At 39.4% G+C, this 20,700-nt stretch overlaps 1 protein-coding gene across 6 annotated transcripts in view; it reads left to right on the top strand.

Annotated features, from left to right (window-relative positions):
* ncam1b (neural cell adhesion molecule 1b) overlaps positions 1–20,700 on the top strand; it is an 82,675-nt gene that overhangs the window by 36,921 nt on the left and 25,054 nt on the right. For 4 of the 6 annotated variants that reach the window (XM_084350829.1, XM_084350831.1, XM_084350834.1 and 1 more), the window contains exons 4-10: positions 1,050–1,193; positions 2,498–2,635; positions 3,016–3,133; positions 7,571–7,731; positions 11,129–11,271; positions 12,525–12,548; positions 19,877–19,906. In XM_084350829.1, the coding sequence (XP_084206955.1) occupies positions 1,050–1,193; positions 2,498–2,635; positions 3,016–3,133; positions 7,571–7,731; positions 11,129–11,271; positions 12,525–12,548; positions 19,877–19,906 (758 nt within the window). The remainder of the gene's footprint in view (positions 1–1,049; positions 1,194–2,497; positions 2,636–3,015; positions 3,134–7,570; positions 7,732–11,128; positions 11,272–12,524; positions 12,549–19,876; positions 19,907–20,700) is intronic. The other 2 variants (XM_084350830.1, XM_084350832.1) reach the window with 2 other exon arrangements.

Genomic DNA, 20,700 nt, shown 5'->3' with positions numbered 1-20,700 from the left:
GCAGTTTGATAACCTGATGCGCCAGATGGTTTGTTACATTGAACCATCTGTAGAGCTGCTGTTAGAAACTATTTGGAAAAGGGCAGACCCTTCCATAAAATACTTGGCAGGTGATTGGAAGAACCATCTGTCTGTCACCGTCTATCACAGGCTCACTTCAACCAACCAGTTTAATAGGAGGAGAGCACTACCAGCGGAGCCAGTCGGTAAATCAAACTTCTAAGGAAGCCAGGAGAAGAGCAACATCTAACAAGAAAAGTTTCTGTTGCCATTCTTTGTTTTTCTTTCAGTGAAATATACTCTTCAATATAACTGATGCTGCAGCGTTTACTATTGAGGAGCCGCCATTGTTACAGTTGTTTCTTCCGCTGGTCATCACACCTAAACCAGCGCAGTAGCTAACAGTAGTTCCTCATAGGATGCTGATTGGTTCGATACCTGTGTGTTCGGCCACAAGCACATAGCTTGAAGCCTGGCAAGAATGATTCACGAGATCACACGGTCATGCTACAGTATCTTGCAAATCCAGCTGCCTAGCAAAGTAAGCAGTTTGGAGATGTAAGGTAACAGTAGGGCTTCATCGCTTGCTAAGTAGAGCTCCCAGCAAACTAGTAAGCCAATTTGTTTGTTTGTTTTGGTTTTTTTAACTGTGAGTCCAGGGAGCTTCTTTTGAGTGAGAAAACGGTTGGTGTAAAATAAAGCAAATTTGATTTTCATTGTAGTCAGAGGTAGGTAGGTGGTTCATTGTAGTTATTGGGCTTCAGAATTTGATTTCTTTTGGATTTAAGTATTGTGATTAGTAAAATTACCAACCATTCTCCCAGTTGGATCTTTTTTACAGTAAATTTGCAGGGAAATTGCTTGCCTGAAGATATCCTGTTGCATGTGGAACAATATTTTAAAAATATGCTTAACAAATGATTGTATCTGTAACAGTGAATAAATTGTATTCCTTCCCTACAGACAAACTAAGTGAAGAAGATGGAGTTTTGATAAGATCCATACTTTAATTCAAATGAGTAAAAGTGTTTTGCATGTTTATATTCCAGAAAAAATCACCTTCACAAATGCACCCTCACCCCAAGAGTTTAACGAAGGAGACAATGCCAACATTATTTGTGACGTCGTCAGTTCGCCTCCTCCCACTGTCCTCTGGAAATATAAAGGGGCGAAAATACAGATGGAAAAAGATGGTAAGAGTTCTCTGAACAGCCTCTATTTCACTTGATTTGGTGATTATTTCCTGTCATCTGTTTTTAACTCTGCACATTCTTGATATCCCTGAGTAGTTAATGTTTTATTCAACTCCGACTCTGACAAACAATAACTAATGAATATGAATAGTTTTAGATATGTTTATATTTAATTTGCATGGTTTAGTTTGCACAGTTATTTCGCATAAAATCCCTTTGAAGTCCATCATATTAGAAAGAATCAAAAACCTGTCATTACTAAATATTTTGTGCTCTTTGCTGTATTGCTGTCACATGTTAAAATTGCTGTCTGAAGTTTGTAGATATATTAAGAATGTAGACTGGCTTGAACTTTAGATTTACCTTAGATTTATCTAGAGTATCACTGCAGTATTGCAGTTTATTAAGGTAAAATTTGAGGATAAACTGTTAGGACAATCAACCTAAAGCCTATTTTCAAACAAATTAAACTGAAAATATGATTGATTTATTGTAAAATGCACTGGACATAAGCTCAGCCACGGGCACGGTAGTTTACCAGTGTCTGAGACTTTGTTGATGCCCTGCTTTTGTCGCCATTCTCCTCCAGGCTTTACCCTGTGCTTTGAAAGGAAAAATTAATTTGGTTTTGAATTTAAAAACACAATTGATGCTCTGTTATTCACCCCTGACACTGAGCAATATCGTAATGTGTATGGTACCACTGGTATTGCTCACTGAAAAAATAATAACACCGGCTCATGTGTGGGTTGTAATAGTATTTTGAATTACTACATGATTAAATTTATTCGGTTCACATTTCATCTCAAAGTGAGGGGGCTCTTGTGGGCTTTGGCCATATTCCTCTTTTTTGGAGCTAGTGGCATGCTCACTGATACGAATTCGATGAAGTGGAAATTACATATAATCTGCTGCATTGTCAGTTGTTTTTTTTAAGTAATGGAGTCCCCCAGACAGACAAAAATATTGCATATTCCTTGGACTAATGGAGCTCGAAGAAAATGCATAAATTCAACATTAAATTTGTAATGATATTGAGATATAAGATATTAGTGACTCACTCAGACATCAGTGTGTTGATAAGTTGTCACCCGGATATATAAAAGTGAATATTTTCCATGGTTGACTAGTTCAGGGAACAATTTTCTTTATATATACGGTTTCATTACATCACTATGTAAAGCTCCTGATGCACAACGGCAGCTGTTACCATCAAACACTTAAAGTGAGTGACTTGTGCCTAGATTAAACTTGTCAAATATAAAGCCCACCTGACGATGCATTTATCTTCTGTTTCCTTTCAGTTCGGTTTAAGGTTCTGAGCAACAATCACCTTCAGATCCGTGGCATAAAGAAGACAGATGAAGGCTCGTATACCTGCGAGGGTCGCCTCATGGCCCGCGGCGAGATTGATCTGCGGGTCATCAAGGTCGTCGTGAACGGTTAGCAGCCCTCTCTCCCTCATCCCCTTCCTGCTTTCATTTTTGTTCCCGTATGCATGTTTTTGTGTGGCAGGTGTCCTACCATGCTCAAATAAGCTGTAGATCCTTAGAGGCGACCAGGCTCAGCATCAATGTGGAAACAGTTGCCCAGAGCAACCGTGTATCAAAGATACTCCATGCTAATGAAGTCTGTTTCCTGCAACTTCTGAGCCTAGCAAATGAGTGTGCTTAAAATAAGTGTTCTGAATTTGTCACTGCGTCTGTCTCTGTTTTCCCTCCTACTATCTGTCTATGTGACTCGCTGCCTATGTATGTATCTATCTACCAATTTATTTTTCTCTCTATCTGCTACATTATTTATCCATCCCTCTGTGTCTCAGTGCTCCCGACGATCAGGGTATGGCAGTCAGAGGTGAACGCTACAGCAGATGTTGGGCAGCCTGCCATGTTGACTTGTGCTGTTGATGGCTATCCTGAACCCATGGTGACCTGGACAAGGTAAAACTCTGCTAGCAACTGGGGAGACAAATGCTTTCATTATTTGCAGCAGCACTTGTCAGATGCTGGAACATCGCCCTCCGTCCCGTTCTTGTGATAATGCGATATCCGAAGAACGCCTTTAGGGGATTTCTTCAAATTTGGCCCAAATGTCACTTGGACTCAAAGATGAACTGATTGTATTTTGGTGGTCAAAGGTGAAGTGCGCTGTGACCTCACGAAACACATTATTGGCAATTACGCGACAATTAATTTGATGATTTTGACATAGTTTGGATGAAAGGATGAAATGATGAAGTGGTGACATTTTATATCAAGAAGGTCAAAGGTCAACTTCACTGTGACGTCATAATGTTCTGCAAAACATGTTCTGTCCATTATTTAACACCATAGCTCAGTAACAGCAGACTTAACTGTTTTGCTGAGGCATACAACTGCAAGGTGGTAATTCTAGATATTTATAATCTATCACTTGTGACAGCTGAGGTTTAAACATTATTGTATCAGCCTTTAAATTATTATTTTGGCATAAGATATTGTCTAGAGAAAAAGATGAGCTATGCTAGCAGCTCTGCGAGCTCACTATGACAATGCTAACATGATTATTTTTACCACTTTCGCCATCTTATATGAGCGTTTTAACATACTAAATGTGATTACAACAGAATGCAATGGAATTGAATACAGTACAAGGACACGATATTTAATGTCCAATCTGATCAACTCTATTGTTTTTTGACACTTTACACTCTTAATGAATTGAATGCCCGCAACACGCAAAGTGAGAAGAACTACAATGTCCCATCCATTTTGAATCAAAGTTGTAGAAAGTTAAAGGGTCCCTTAAGTCATTACAGTTCACCCTGAGGGGACATGAATGTCTGCACTAAATTTCATGGCAATCCATCCAATAGTCATAAAGACATTTTATTCTGAACCAAAAATGTCAACTAGCTGGTGGCAGTGGAAGAAAAGTCAGAGGATCACAAATGTCAATACAATTCATCTTCTGTGAATCACGGATGTCTGTACCGAATTTCACGGCAATCCATCCAATAGTTGCTGAGATATTTCAGTCTGGTGGACTGACCAACAGACAGAGAATCATTCTGCTAATGTGGCTAAAATTGAGTGTGAAACGGTGGTAGCACCAACTGTTGTAAACAGTGCAAGTGGTTGTCAGCACATAGTGAGTGGATTAGACTAGATTTGATTCAACTTTTGTCAACTGTTGTCTTTGTTCAGAGTAACTGGACCCGAGGCAACAAAATACAGTTATTGGGAGATATGCTGAGGCTTGCATTGGCAGCAACAGACTAAAGAGACAGGACTAAACAGAAATAAAAAGCTGTGTGGGTACCAGCCATATTTGAGAGCTAATATCTTAAAATGAGAAAATGTTCTCCCACATGTTAAGATTTCCCCATTTGTACTACACAAGTTTCTAAAGTGCCTCGTTTCTTAGAATCACTTTCCTCCTACATAAGTAATAAGAATTGAGTGTGAAATTCATTATAGCTCATTATATTTCTGTTTTGTGAAGGTTCTTTGTTTCTATAATACAGAGGGACTGCATGAAAAGTGTAATTTTACTCACCATTAAAACATTGAACTTGAATTATTTACATTATTATAAAACATTATTTATACTACTCATAAATATATAAATATTACTCAATGATGTCAAGAAAAGGTATTTACTAAGACAATACATAGGGTACATTATAGCTGCTCATTTAGAGGTAAGCATTATGCTGCTTCTTGAGTGAAATGTATAATTTTTTGGACTGGATATCCTGTCCAGAGCTGAGCAAAAATAAAGTAAATGAGGTTTGTTTTCTAGCCAGCTTTTACAAGTTTTATTTTTTTCAAGAATGGTGTTGGCCCATGTGCACCAGTTCACCTCCATCAAACTGGAGGCCAAAGTGGACGCCAGGCACTCTGGGATATTCTACTAACTGGCTTATTCATTGCAACAGGATACTTAATCACAGGGTATCAGAGGTGCATGTAAACAGTGAAACCTGAAGACTGGGGTGTCATCAATAGCCACATTATTCTGTGTATCTGAATACAGCCATTGATAGGCTCCTGCTTTGTTAAACTGTTCCTGTTCATCTTGTTTCCAAGACAGCAGTTAGCTGTGTCGACAGCTTAGGTTGGGGGAGGGTGCAAACAGCCCAGGAAATACTGGTGGCCTTCGTTTTTTTGTTGTTGCACTTGAGATCATTTTTAGACTTGTACAGTTAGACGGTACCTGTTATATATTGAACGCTGTCTTTTAAGCTATCACAGACAGTCAGAGAAAGGGTCAGAAATCAACTATTTGTCAATCTGGATTCCAAAATCTACCTGCCACTCAAATTGTTTGAACCTGCAGTGTGTAGCGGCATGTGAAAAATAATGAAACAAGATCTGCAATATTCAAGCAAATATAGGCTGCTTTATTTCATAACTAGTCGAGTGCCTGTTGATTGCTTTCAATTGCTTGGCCTCTGATATTACTGCTTACAGCTTTCCTGAGAACCGCTCATCCAAAACTGCTTAACACTTGACAGTGACTGCTTAGAGCTATCAAAATGTTAAAACGCAAAATGTGTGTTATGATTATGAGTAATATAAGTAGACATTATTTATCAGATGCCTGATCGGAAAAATACTAACGATTAAAGTGGAAATGGACATCTTTTCAACTTTCCCCACTCCTATCTTTTCCCTTTGGTATTATTGTTGGTGCTGCTGTCGAAATGAAAGTGCTAGCAACATGGCTGCCATTAGTGGTCTGGCTGCTGTTCAAAAACAAAAACAACCGTAAGAATCCCAATTTGACTTTAGGCAGGTTTTGTAACTGACTGATCTAGTTGAAAGAACTAAATACATTTTGAACCTCTTCGTGTCCCGGTGGTAAGGGGTAAACGCATATCAGCGGGGGAACAGACTTTGACACAATGCCTCCTCCCGTTTCGGTTGCGTAATGGCAGACGTGCTTCCTTTGTGCTGTATTTCGTCCTTTTTTTTCCAGGAAGAATCCAGCTCGGTGGCAGATCAAATAGCATAGTGAAAGCGAGGTTTTAAGGGGAGGTATCTCAATGCCGATGGTGTCATTTTTCTACAGCTATTACACTGTGCAATCAGTTTTTACTTCAGAATAATAAGTTAAAGCAAAAACGTTGTCTATTTCCAATTTAAGTACTTGACTTAAAACTTAAAACTTAAAGCAGTTATGGCAGGGATTTATTTCATCACTAGAGTAATATGTGGTTAAGATAATCACTGGAAACTTTATTTTTTGCATCAGTGTGGGAAAGCGGAAACTTTGAAACAATTTACAGACAGTAACAAGAGTTAGTTTTCTCATTATACAAGGTTGTTAGAGTGAAGCAAAAAATATAAAACTTCTGAATAAAAATGTTCGATGGCACATGATGCAACGTTCATTACAATAACAGCAGCAGTGCAGGAATTACATTGAACATGGGGAACATGGCAATCAGTGTTGTAAACACTATGCTCATTTTTTTCCAAATAGTGGCTTCATGGCAGCCGTATCCTCCTGTGCTATCCTTCTTACCTGGATGTGGCATTTGGATGATTTGTGGTCTGTTATGGCTTCCAATTTTAGGTTTTAGTCCAAATGATAAAGCTATTTTATTCTCTTTCTGGCATCCAAAGCTATTTAACAACACACAGAACAGAACATTGTCTGGCTTGTTTCCTTGTAAAGTATCAGGATCACAGGGCTGTCCATTGTCTGTTTTTCTCCACTTTCTGCTCTTCGGCCTGTCTCCTCCTGGAAGTTTTTTTTTTTTTCTTCTGCAGACCTCTTCACCTCTGCAACATAGCGGCACATTGTTTTTCTGTGCGAGTGAAACAAGCAGACTCACGATTCAGTCTGTGTTGTTGAATGTCACAAAGATCTCTGTTAGGCTACTTTTATTTACCGCCGCCGTGGCAGCACATTGAGCAAATTCACTTCACAAAATCACCTGCATTTGGCGGGTGGTGGGTGCTAATTTCGCACCCTGGTCAGAGGCCAGGGAATATTATCTCCTTTACGTGGCTGCCAATGGTGACAAACAATTTACTCCACTAGGACAGAATGAAAATACATGAGGCATTTTTGCTGAAATAGAGTCTTAAAACCAAATGTCAAAAGGCTCGCAGAAGATCATCATCGCTGTCATTTTCTGAAACATGTTCTGCTCTGAGATTATTGGGCTTTCATCTCTTATTTCAATACGACACTTCATCGCTTGATCTCTTCCACTTTGTCATTCAAGTAGCTAAAATATACTGCTATTTTCTCAAGACCTAAACAACTGTTTCTTGTCAGGGAATCCATTAAAGAAAAGATTGCAACAAGGTGCAGTTTAAAAATGATGTTTGAAATTGGCTTGGTTGGACAGATATAATGTTGAACGCTAATGTTTTCCGCAGGAACGAAGTGGTTCTGGAGGGAGGAGAGAAGTACAGCTTTAATGAAGATGGCTCAGAAATGACAATAATGGATGTTGCCAAGCTGGATGAAGGAGAGTACACCTGCATTGCCAAGAACAAGGCTGGGGAAAGCGATCAGGAACTCAGCTTGAGAGTGTTTGGTAAGGCAGAATGTTTTCTATACATACTGTACAAACATGAACTAAAGTGACAATATAAAATGTTCCAAGTGTGTGGGAATGAGGTATAAGCATGCGTAGGTGGGGAGGAACAATAGTATGGTTATGTGTCTGTTTTCTGAGGGATACGAGATGAGGTGTTGTTTCAGTGTGGGTTGTGGTTGTTTCATGTAAGGCTGAAGCTTAAGGATTTAAAAACTGGACAAGTGGGATGAGCTCAGCTGAACTCTTTGAGATGTTTTTTTTTTTTTCGCTCATGCCCACAAGGTTGTTGTCTTTATTTTGTCACGTACGACACTCATAATTTCAGTCACAATATCAGTTCATGCAGTCTTCCTGTCAATTAAATGTACAATGAGTTAGGTGGTGCAGTTTATCTTCCCAAACAACAGAGGTGGTCAGGGCCAGGTTTCTTTAGGGCTCACTGTTAAACAATTACCATAAAATTTCTGAAGGCAGCTTTTATAGCACATTGTTTACCTCTTTAGCAAGATTTACCTCATTATCTCGAGGATTTTCTTGCACTCCCAAAGCTTTGGTGTCTTAACATCAATGTGGGAAAAGCTTCAATCGTGCCTTTCCTGGTAAGCTCCCTCTTCCGCATATGAAAGCTTTATTAATGTGTATATGTGTTTTCAAGATTGTTTTTTTCCCCCTTATTGAAGTCCTTGACTGCGTTTCGATACCAAGTCTGATCAGATATTTATATTTTCTTACATCTTATACTGTAGCTGCACAGTGCAGCCTCTGAAAATGTTTCTCTAGAACATTCAATAATCGAGAAACATTTAAGATGAGGTTCAGAAAAGAAGGCACATTCAGACTGGATTTATTCTCTATGGGAGGTAGGGTGATTTCACAGCATATAAACCCAACTCTAGTAATAATTATAGGCACAATTACCTACTTTTTCTTGGGAACTCACCAGTTCTCCTGCAATTTAAATTGTGTCTGCAGCATATCTTTGTTTTTTTGCATGAAGAGCAGTTTCTCCTTCTACCTTCTACCACTTATTTTTTCCGTTTTCATAGTTTTTATTTTTTATGTGAAAATGGGGTGAGTTAAAAATGTTCTTGTTAAAACAATTTAAAATTAACTCAAGTATTCAACAGTTTGAGAAAATAAGTGATGTCAGGTCAAAGACGTCTATGAGTTGTGTTGCAGAGATGTCTGCTGAAGTTAGCATGCTAACCAGCTAGCCTCTGTCCGTCCTGTCTCATAATTACACACTTTGTAGCCTCTAGTCTGCCCTCAGTCCAACATGAGAGGATGATGAAGTAGACTCGCCTAGAAGGCAAGGTACCACGTTCGTCAGCAAAGAAAAAAATGCCAGAAATAGAAGCAAGCAATTGTAAGCCTTACTTTGGTGTTACAAACTTACATATAGCACCTTTTAATCTGATAGATGGAAACAACACAAACAAGGGACCAATATAATGAAGGAAACAAAAACTGACTCAAATGGGTTGTTGTAATGGCAGCTGCTGCATGCACTGGTATTGTCTTCAAGCCCTGTGTTTTTTAGACAATAGTTGTTTCCATTTTGTCCATTTTACTTTGCAAAATTTGGAAGAATGCAGAATTAGCTGTGAGCAGTTCATGTAAACACCGTACCCATGTATGTACAGACAACTAAGTGGATTTATGGACGTTTATTCGTCCGAGATAAAGAATAAATGTTAGTCACACTGAATGATATCAGCATGTGATTCATGTGGAGTTATGATTCTGAGATAGAGCTCTCTCCCTCTGTTCCCCCCAGGCGAGGCTTTTGGCTTTCTCTTTCAGCTTTGTCCAGCCGAATGTCTGCGTTTATTACACACCATGTCTTGTTAGTCCCAAAGGTAGAGATGCCATACAGAACAATGTGCTGAATTACAGAGGAGTGCTGTCTGAATGAGGTTATTAGGTAGTGTTTGTTCAGATTTTAACATTCAAAACCTTCATCGGGATTGTGTGGGTTTTGATTGACAGTGCTACCAACATGGTGCTAGTGAACATGGTGAAGTATGTGACAACAGTATTCTCGAACTGATTAACCTCCCCCACTTCAAACCAGCGAGTAGAACAGACAAAAAAAAAAAATTAAAAATGCAGACATCCATCATGTGAAATAATGAATACTGCTCTATTCTGTTCTTTCAAGATTTTGTGTTCATGTGACCTCAAAGTCTGATTGAGGAAATAGATTTCCAGAGCCTTTGAATAAGGCGACATTGAAATTAGGAAAGCAAATTGTTTGAGCACTGAATACTTGAACTCAGAAAATGTATTATGCATCGACATCTTTGGAGAAAAGGCTGAGTGTCAGTGTGCAGCTGTAGTGGCAGCGAGGTTTATGCAGGATCTTTCTCTCATCTCTGTCTCTCCAGCATGAACAAAATACTGACGTTTAAAATTCAGTTGTTCGACAGCAGCAGAAGCTTTTCAGGGGCTTTGTGCACCTGCAAAATACCCAGAGCAGCTCCGCTCACTTCACTTGGTGACACACATCGTCAGTGTGGTTACTCTTATTGAAAGTGCTGTACACTGTTCATTTGTTTCTGCCCTTTTCTGGTCCTATCGCTCACAATGCTTAATCCTACAAAATGGTTCTAGTGTTTTAATGATAACAAAGGTTCAGAAAATGGATCAGGGTTAACACAGCTGATACAGTCCATTTAAACAATCAGCTCTGATCACAACCCTGCCGGTCGGCTTGTGACAACCCTAAGTGCGAATACAAATTGTTCCATGTTCAAATACTTTTAATTTAGAAATGACAAAATTACAACGCAGCTGTTCCTTTGTTTATTTGCTAATTACTGGTTGAGATAACAGCATTTTAATTCAAGGTTACAATTGTTTTCTCTTTGCTAAAAACTGTAAATTATATGTTCAATATTGAATAGGCTTACATTTAGCAAATGCATTGCTCGATCCATGCTCGACCCTTCGTGGAGTGTAATGAAAAATATGAAAGCGCAACCTCACACTTCAAATGTAGCACTTCAATTTGCTTCGCTCTGCTCATGTCGCAGCTGTGGCTCCCTGCTGTGCTTTTAGGTTAGCTTAGGTGTACTGTAACGTGACAGCGCTCTCAACTGTAAACAAAAATGAGGACCAGCTCCTTTGAGATAAATATATTATTACATGAATTAAGTTTTGCTCCACACATGGTTATCACAACTTTGCTGCTGCTGGGACTGGAAAGCTAAAATACAGTTTTGCTGCCAGAAGAATCCCACTCACCTGTCAAGCTACTGATCCTCATCCTCCCTTTGAACTCTTCCCAAATCCACAGAGTTGCTCGTTTGCTTATTGTACTTGTCCTACCAAACCACCTGGCTGTCTTGTAATGCCAGAGCGGTTGTGATGACTTTGTTTTTTGTGTTTACAGTCAAACCGAAGATCACATACATTGTAAATAAGAGCACTTCAGAGAAGGAGGAGCAGGTAACTCTGACTTGCGAAGCATCAGGAGATCCAACTCCCGCCATCAGCTGGAGCTACGGTGAGCGCGTCTTCACTGAAGGAGAGCAGGTAAAATAATTAAAGTAATATGGATGACCGTAGAAGCTAAATATCTAAATCTTAGGTACTCTAGGGCCAGGGTGCTACAAGAATTATTTTTGGAATTAATGAACCACATGTGGTGCAAAGTAGACTGATATTATCTATGTCCCAGCTGCACTGTATACAGAAAATATTACATACATAAACCACTTAGTAGATTCTTAAATATAGATTAATTAATATTAGATTAATATAGAAATAAACCCATGAAAACTTGAAATTTGTGGTACTTCTTGATTGGAAATTGGTGATATTTCTAAAGTTGCAGTTTGGCCGATATCAATAAATCTCATGAATCAGTTCCTGTATGTGCAAAATGAAAAAGGTTAATTTCTTTTACACTAACTTTCTTACAGTACACTTAATAATGCATGAGTATGTGATGTGAAATTGGGACACACTGGCTAGAAACCCCCAGAGAGAAACACAAACCTGCAGGACGCTGGAGTCTAAAGGAGAGGAATTGAATACCTTTAACCTAAATTCAGGAGGGATATTGATCATGTGCAGGTGGGGGGACGTCTGCAGTTTCACGGCGAAACACTCAACAAGTTTTCTGTAGCACTGATTATTTCCCCTAAATTAGCAGCTCCTTGGAGATGGCCCAGCGGATCTCATGTAATTAGCTCAGCGAAACTCAGCCAGTAGTGTGGAGCACACTCAGATCTGACTTGAGTTTTCCCAAATGTCAAGAAAATCTGCATCAGAAACCCAATTATAACATTCCCAAAATAAGCATGCAATTTGAGGCAATAATTAAACTTTGTCTGCTTCTTATTGTACAGCGTTTGCTAGACTGAGCACTTGAGTGATCAAGTGTTTGTTTAGCATTTTCAATCACTGTTATCATTATTCTGGTCATGCTGGTGATTGAAAAGTTTTTATATTAGAATGTTATAATTTATTATCTTTATCTTGGGATATTCTGCGACCATCTTTTAAATTTGTTTTGGCTAACTTTTGACCTACCATTACATCATGATACTATATGCTTTTGGTAATGTCTTCTTCAATATTACAAGTGCAAACCATCAAAAACTATGAATACCTGATTGGTATTCTCGTACATCTATTGCCCACATGGCTCATGGTTTTTCAAGGTCTTGGTGTCTTGCTACAGTTGAGAGGTAATGAGGGAGAAAATGCTTCAGAGAGATACTTTAGTTCATGGAGGAATTCTGGAGCCAGTCCATTACATGCACTACATTTTCTTCCTACAGGCACATCTAAACAGGATCTATCAGGTATGAAATCTGCGTGGCACAGAAATGTACTGGGGTAGTGTTGCAAAGTATGCCTCCAGATTTGACAAAACCCTCAACTGAAATCAAATAATCCCCTTTTTTATTGAAAATTTCCCAGCTGTTTCTTGAAAACCCCAAGGAATGATCTCATCAGATCTCATGAAATTGATTCGACTGTTGCATGCTTCCCAAATATAGCCGACAAACTTCACTGATCTTGTGATGGGAAGCGTGTGGAGCTCATCTCACGAGATCAGATGAAAAATTTGGTTAATAACGTAATAAAAGGGAAACGCCATTTCTGTGTGTCGCTGTTGCCTGATCATTTCAAACTTTCCATCACAGCATGAGGTTGCCTGAATTCAAGCCCAGCTCAGTCTGTCTGTCATCTCCATAGTACTGTAGATTGTCTAACATTTATGTCAGTACCACTTGAAAATTGAGGGTAAAAGGACTCCACTTAAAATCTGTCTTTTGACGATGAAACACTCACCCCCTGAGGACAAAAAAGAGAATATGAGTGTTTGGGACTTACTGATCATGGAGGGGGCAGTGGAGATGTGGATTATGCTGCAAGCAAAGGTTTAATGGGCATTTCTTCAACTGTGAAAACTGATCACTGTTGAACTCATCGTAACTGACTACAGTGGACTACAGCCACTGAGCTCCACGATAGGAGGTATAAATGTTTCCCAGCCACCTGTCAAGCCTACAGGGCTGAGTGTTTGATACTCAAAAATAGGTTTTGAGTGGAGAATCACATCAAGTGCAAAACACGCTACCACCACATGACGCACGTCACGACAGGACTGTTATTTTCTTTACAAGCCCACACACCCACAGTGGCCAGACGCATACATAGCCCCACCGCCCAGCAACAGTTTTCAAGTCTGTCTTGTTATCTGGTGTAGATGTCCCCTGAGAAGCAGCTAGGAACACACCACCCAGCTGCTGCACCTCCACTTCCTGCCAGTGTCTTCTTTTGTGGTGTCGAAGCTGTCACAACGGATTGCCTAACATAACGGAGAGACTTTTCAGAGGGTTAGAGTCACAGTCAGAGCGCTGCATCCCACAGTCTCACCATTATAGGTCATAAAAGACATTTCCTGGCCAGCTTTACTGTAGGTGTGAGGACTGACTCTGCAGGTGGATGCTGAGAAAATTAAAAACGCACACAGGCTTTTATTAGCAAGAAAACAGGCAGTCAAAACATGCATTCCCCACCCATTTTCTGCACCGTGTCATCCTGCTGACGTGCTGCACCATGGCATGTCACGTGACACATGTCATGTGACGCACAGCTGTGCTGTGGTGGCAGCGTGTTTTGCACCTTAGTCTGCAGTCTGCTTCATGATCTGTGGCATCTCTTCACAGCTGTCTTCAAAGAAATGATTAGCAGCCTTACTGACTGACTGTAGAGTTTAGAGGCATATTGCTTAGATTTTCCTTCATAGTTCAGCAAGGGAAATGATTTCCACGGCTGGGCTCTAATGAATGCGTGGGGTAACGGCTGCTAATTGTTTAATCGTTTTGTTCTGTTTGTTCATCTAGTGTCCGTCTGTCATGCTATCTGTAATCATCATAACAGCTGTATTTCATCCAGGACAGGTGTGACAAGTGAAACAACATTCGTTTGGGGTGGACATGGTGAATTGAAAAAAATAAATTAAAAAATGCAGCTGTTAATTTACTGCTCAATTTTGAACAAACTATAAAAGGATGTCAAGTGCAGGACATACTGATGTTAGAGGTTGGTTAGAGAACCAGTCCAGATTTACACTGTGCCATTTAAGATGTGTGGTGGAGATGAATAGACAGAATAAATTAGCAGTAGATTTAAATATGTGGGTCAGTTCTTTGGTTGACCTAGTTGGTTAGCTGCTTTCATTTCTTGTTTGAATAGTACTGTACATTTAACTTTATTACACAGAGCCTTTTGATCATAAAAACATTTTATTCTCATTCAGTTATTTCCCACACATATCAGTGATGGTTTGTTCACTGTAAGACGGGAAATTCAGCAGCATAAGAGAGGAGGATTAATGTGTGTAATCGTCAAAGCTTTACAAAAACTTCACTCTGACAATAACATATTTTCATTTTCAATACTCCAAAAAACGTCAGAAAGCATTTGTACATACAAACACTACCTTTAAAAAGTTTGGAATTACCTGTCATATTGATGTGTTTCTTCTTTCCAACATTAACAGCTATTTTAATGCATGGACAAAAACAATATGATTCAGACACCAAATGCATTATTACCTCCGCCAAGGAAAACTGTGTACGTCTGTTGGTTGGTTGGTTTGTCAGCAGGATTACACAAAAACTACTCAACGGATTTCCACAAAACTTGGATGGAGGATGTGTCTCGGCCCAGAATAGACCAACTTTTTGTGTGGATAAAGGGACAGATACTGGGATTTTCTCTCACTCTCTTTAATATTGCGAGATAGGGCGTGTTCCCACATAATTTCTGAGGGAATAATGCATGGATCTTGATTGATAAAATCAAGCATATTTAGGTGACTGGTATCTATGAGCGAGTACAGTTTGATGCAGATCCTAATACAAATCCATATCTAGCAGATTTAAATATAGACTTGATTAAATTAAAGGGGGCTGTTGGGACTCTACTGAGTGCCATTTTTTCTGACAAGTACCCTTCGATCTTGAATTTGTTTTCCAGTCCAGAAAAGTGCAAGTGACCCTTGAGGATTTATTTTCTTTATGCCATGTGCAGTCTACTCAGTGGTTACATTGAATAGGTTCAAACTGTGATTTATCAGCCCATAGTATGTTCAGCTGATATGTTAGTTATACTAACCCGAGACTTCCCTTTTATTTCCATTTTGAAGTTTGAAGAATATCTTTGCTAAAGCAACACACTTAACCTTTTAACACCAGCTTGTTGTAGGTATTTTTGTGCACTTGACCGTGAATAAGGAACCTGCACAGATTTTTACACAAAGCTTCCACTTTATTTTACCAGTTACTTGTGATTTCTTATATTCTTTTTTTAAGTGTTGCTCAGAGGTATTTTTGTCTCTTTATGACCTTTCACTCGTCAGTCTGGTTGAACTGCTGTGCAGCTTTTTGTTCTCCAGGTACAAAACATCTCTCTCTTTTCTTTTTTTTTTTTTCAAACTCTTAATACAAAATAACACCTATTTGTAAAGTGGACTTTCTACAACTTTCAAAGCATTAAGGACTATTCATAAATACAGAGTAGTCATCTCAGCCATCTGACTGTATCGAAACAAGTTTTTGTGGCAGGAGATTACAAACTTTTGAATGGTAGTGTATTGTCTTTTAGTTTACTTCTAAAGCTAGACCAAAGCCTTAAACAGCCCAACAAAAACATCTGTTTAGTTATTAAAGCTGCCCTGTGGAGTATTCTTGTAAAAACAAGCAAAGTTTCTGTTTGTATTTAGTGCTGCTCAACAAAACGCATGGTGTGCATTGTTGAGGTCTTACAAATGTGCTGAATGTATTTCCCTCTTCATAAAATATTTGCTAAGCCGATTGTTTAAATCCATGTTTACTTGCCGGCGGTCTTCTTCTTCCCTGCAGTTGCCGCCACCTGTAGATCAGTGGAATAGCGTCAAACGATTGGCAGGGAATGCGAATCGCATCACCTGCATCACCTGCAGAACTCCACAGGGTACCTTTAAGCTGACATTTATACCCGCTATAATTTTCAACCTTTCAGTTATTGTAAACATAAAAGGAATTGAGAGCCAAGGGTGCCAAGTGGGAACTATGCTGCAGATTATGTAGCTCAAGATATTGAATTACATATAATGTTTAAGAAGAAAGACCAGGATTAGAGAACAGTTTCACACACCGTGTTTTATTCATGTAAGACTGTCTACGTCACAGCCGATGTTGTGTGACAGATTAGCTGCTCATTGTCGGGTTTGTTCCCAAAGGGAATCTTGTCTGGCTTGGTTAGACTCCATTTCCTTTTTACCGTGGTCTTTGGTGTTAAAAGGTTAACATGGGGAGAAACAAATTCATTCTGAACAACCTCCTACACACAATCTTTAGTGTCGCCAGACAAAAGCATTCTGTGATAACTGTGAGTAAAAGGGTGCACAATGAGAGGATTGAGGGAGATTACTGTATCGTACAATAGAAAAGCAGCAGTATGTTCAAATATGTTGTACAGTCGTGGGTGTATGCTGCTTGGAATTGTGTTTCAAATTCAAATTAGTACTCATCCCCATAAGGTTTTGTTTTTGTCTATAAGGCTATTAAAGTTAAGTGTTTATATATTTATTTTAAAACTTCCATCATCTTTACGTGTGGCATTTCAGTCCTTTGAATGCATTCGCTTTCAGTCGCTCCAGATAAGTGTGTCTGTTTAATAACTGAAAATGTAAATGAAGCATTTATCCATGCTTTGTACATTATCTACATAATGAATGTTTTGCTTATTTGAATACATATTAAACATTTTGCTTGATGCACAGAGTTTCCGAGCTGTAATTATCTGGAAATATTTTGAACTATACAGAGGGAAACCGGAGTGAAATATGACTAATTATTAAACTTAAAAGCACATTAGAGTTTGTAGTTGATGGGTTGATGATATTTTAAGTCTGTAATCCATCTGTTTTTGTAGAGAAAATGTAAGTTTTAAGACATAAACGCGCTTTTTGAGGCCTGCTCTCTCTAACGTCCAGATTGCCAATTAGAAATCAAAGACCTGAAAAAAGAAAGTCACGATTATTTAATAAGTAATGCGATGCTTAAAGAAAATGTGTAATTAATGTTGTGTGGCAGCCGTTCGGGCAGGGCATCTGAAACGGAGCAATGCTTGAAGCGTTGCGTGCCAGTGCAGAGAGAGCATTGTTTTCTCTAAGCACAAAAGACTGCTCAGTCACAACAGCACGCCTGCTTGCTGAGTAGTGGGGTGATGTATGAGTTCCTTTACTAAAATACAAGTCATTTTTCTGTGATGTTACAGGCAGAGGTTATGAGGCTCAGCAGTTAATGACACAGGACGATGACAATAGGCATAATCATCGCTTTCAGTCAGGCATCACCAGTGGATGAAACACCGCCAGGGTTCTGTACATTTATGTGTTTAGTGTATTTGTGTTAGTATGTCTTCTCTCTCTCTCTCTCTCTGCGTTGCCCTCTTCACGCTGACATTACAATTCATGTCGGAATAGAGAGCAAGGATAATTCTCTGTGGAAGGGAATAACAATGGGCTGGAAAAATGATAAGTCCCAAGGGAAGCGGCGCCACATTGTTCTGCGCGTTTGCTCGGAGAAGTGATTGTTTTTTGGCGCCTTCCGTTTTGCGCGCTCGCATCTGCTGTTGTTCATCGTCCTTTTGTCTTAAACAAACACCTGTCACAGATATGAATGCGATACTTGTCAGCTCACTTACTGCAGAAGCAACGCTGCAGACGAGCATGTGGATGAGCTGGTGATGTTCCAGACTATTAGGTTGCCTGTTTTAATTGGACTGCCGCTCTTTCCCGGCACGGCGGTGATATGCAGCCGACTGCTGTTGTTAACGATGTAGGGTGCACGGTGTGTTTTACTGTGACAGTAGAGGACTTGCAAAGCTTTTAAGAACACAGTGAAATTTCATTACAGCAACTTTGCATATGATTTATCGGTAAGTGCTTCATCGTCTCCTCGCCTTCCTCATTTAGCTTGTTTTGATAGTAAATGGTGAATCAGGTTTGTGGGTGATATAAGGTGCTTAAATTCAAGCACACCATATGTTCTTTATTATTTATAATCCACCTGCATTAATTACTAATTGAGCGGATGAAATGAGACGGCGATTCGAGATGTGAACTCATTGATGGTTTGATTCACTTTTTCGCCCTCCAATTATTCCAGCAGATTGCTTTCATTTACTTGACATTTTCTTGCCGTTGCACCTGATGAAATAGCTGTTTACCATTTTGCTTGTTACGCTTCATCACTTCGTCACTATGTGGGGCCATCACATCCCATTGTCATGCTTAACATTTTCTCCTCAGCATCACGAAAATCCATAGAGCATGCTCTTCAAAAAACTTTGTTTGTCTTGTCGAGTTGGGCTTTTCAGTGTCACTGTGAATTAACTTGACATGTCGTCTAGTACAGTTCAAAGTCTTTGTTTGTTATTCAGGGTTTTGATTTTATCTGTCGTGATGTTAGATAATTCTGTAGTCAGTTGGGAGGGAGAAACGACCAACGTGATTATGATAATCATTTGTTTATCTGGATACATGTCTCTTCATTTGCTCAAAGCTCTAAATAACATGAAGAACTGTAAAACTCACATTGATCCCACTCAGAAATTGAGTAAAATGCGCTTTTAGTTTTTTTTTCTAGCAATACTGTATAATGTTCTAGACACTGCACTACTAGAGCAGTTTCTGAATCTGCAGTGAATGTGTGCAGTGACAGAGAGGTGCCATCGTTACTTTTTTTAAAGAATGAAACTCTTTATGCAATTTACATTCTTGTCTTTTTTAGCCTTGGAATACAATGAAAGCATAACAATGAAGAACAACCCGCTGCGTATGAGACCGTACTACAAGTGCTGTTAGCATTCAGAGCAGCTCATCTGACTTGCAAAATGACTCCACGTTAACACAGGCCACCTGTAGGCAAAGATTTATTTGCTGGTCTGACGTGGGGCTCGGGAAGAGCTGCAGCAAAATTGCTTCTTCTAAACCCCTCATTGCTTATTGAGCAACACAGCCAGTGTTGTTCAATGACTTGATGACTCGGGTACTTACTGTTGTTCCTTGATGTAGGACAGACAGAACAGTGCTAGAGTAAATTCAGTTTCATTGAGTTTTACGTTCTCATTATTGCTTTAAGCCTCAAAACTGGATTGTGAGTCGATAATTGCTGCACTACTTTTGCCAAACAGACCGACAGATATCTGCTGTTGCACTGTAATGGAGTCACCTCTTCCCGATAAACCAATAACCTTCTTATCTGTAAGCATTTGCACTATCATGATGCCAACAGACTTCTTTTGGTGCTAGAAGCATAGTTGTTCCAGTGTGTAGTACAGAAATGACCCATAAACATCCCCCCAGAAATACACCTTTATTAGAAAACCCCTTGTGCCACATTATAAGGCTTCTCCAGAAGGGGAAATCCAAAGCACACCTAATTATTGTGTCTGCAGACTTTTAGCAAAACACAAGACATTCAGCTCAGGGACTATTGATGTACGGAAAGTAAACTGGATACCTAATACTTGCATGCAATGTGCAGCCTCCCAGCTTTGCCTGGATAAGGATTGCCTTCTAAGAACTGCTCTGCCTTTTTGTTTGTTGTTGTGTCTCTGTCCTCTGCAGGCATCATGGACTCGGCCCGAGCAACACAAGGTATTCTAAATGCATGACTTTTTTCTACAACCCATCCATCTTTCAAGTCAGGGGAGTCTAATTCAATTCTGGATGGATGCAGATCAAAATTTCTGATCAAATAAGGCTCAGGGAGAGGATAAACCCTGAGAAAGATGCAGAAGCCAAATAGGCCAGAGCTCGTCTGTCTGTCTGTGTGTTTTTACTTGTTTGGTTTCCATGTAAGCTTAACATGCAGCAGCCTGCTTCAGCTTGTTTTTTTGGGGGGGTTTTTTCGCAGACAATTAACCTAGCCTGCGAGCAAATAAGTCAATACAAGACCACCGCCTGCTTGAAACTGATTTTTATAATTACTTATCGTTTGTGATTTATAGATTTTATGCTCTGTCAATGCAGTTTGTCAACTGGTTTTCTCTCAAAGAAAAACTGATTTTGTTGAGGTAAAACTTTCTGTCCTCACACCCACATCTCCACATCTGACTCAGTCCACTGCCAGTTCTTAATTATAACTTCAGCATGTTTTTGACGTGCTCCTAGTTATCTATAGTTCTAATTTATCGGACCGAAGATGAATGAATATGTATGCAGGAGAAAATGAAAGATGTCTTTGTGCAGCAGAGCCAGAGACTGTTCATGAAAGAAAGTGGAAATTGGCAAAAGAAAGAGCTGCCCACATAAGCTTTTTTGCAACTTTCTGCACTATTGAATGTGTTTTACATATGTGAGAAAATTGGTGAGAAATACCACTTTGTAAACTCTGGGCTTAGAGCACCATTTTATAGGACAGGGCTGATTCAGATTTATATTTTTGGCTT

The sequence above is a fragment of the Pagrus pagrus genome (genome assembly GCF_965226575.1).
Source record: "Pagrus pagrus genome assembly, chromosome: 4".
Taxonomy (NCBI): Eukaryota; Metazoa; Chordata; class Actinopteri; order Spariformes; family Sparidae; genus Pagrus; species Pagrus pagrus.
This window is presented reverse-complemented; position numbering and strand designations above follow the sequence as displayed.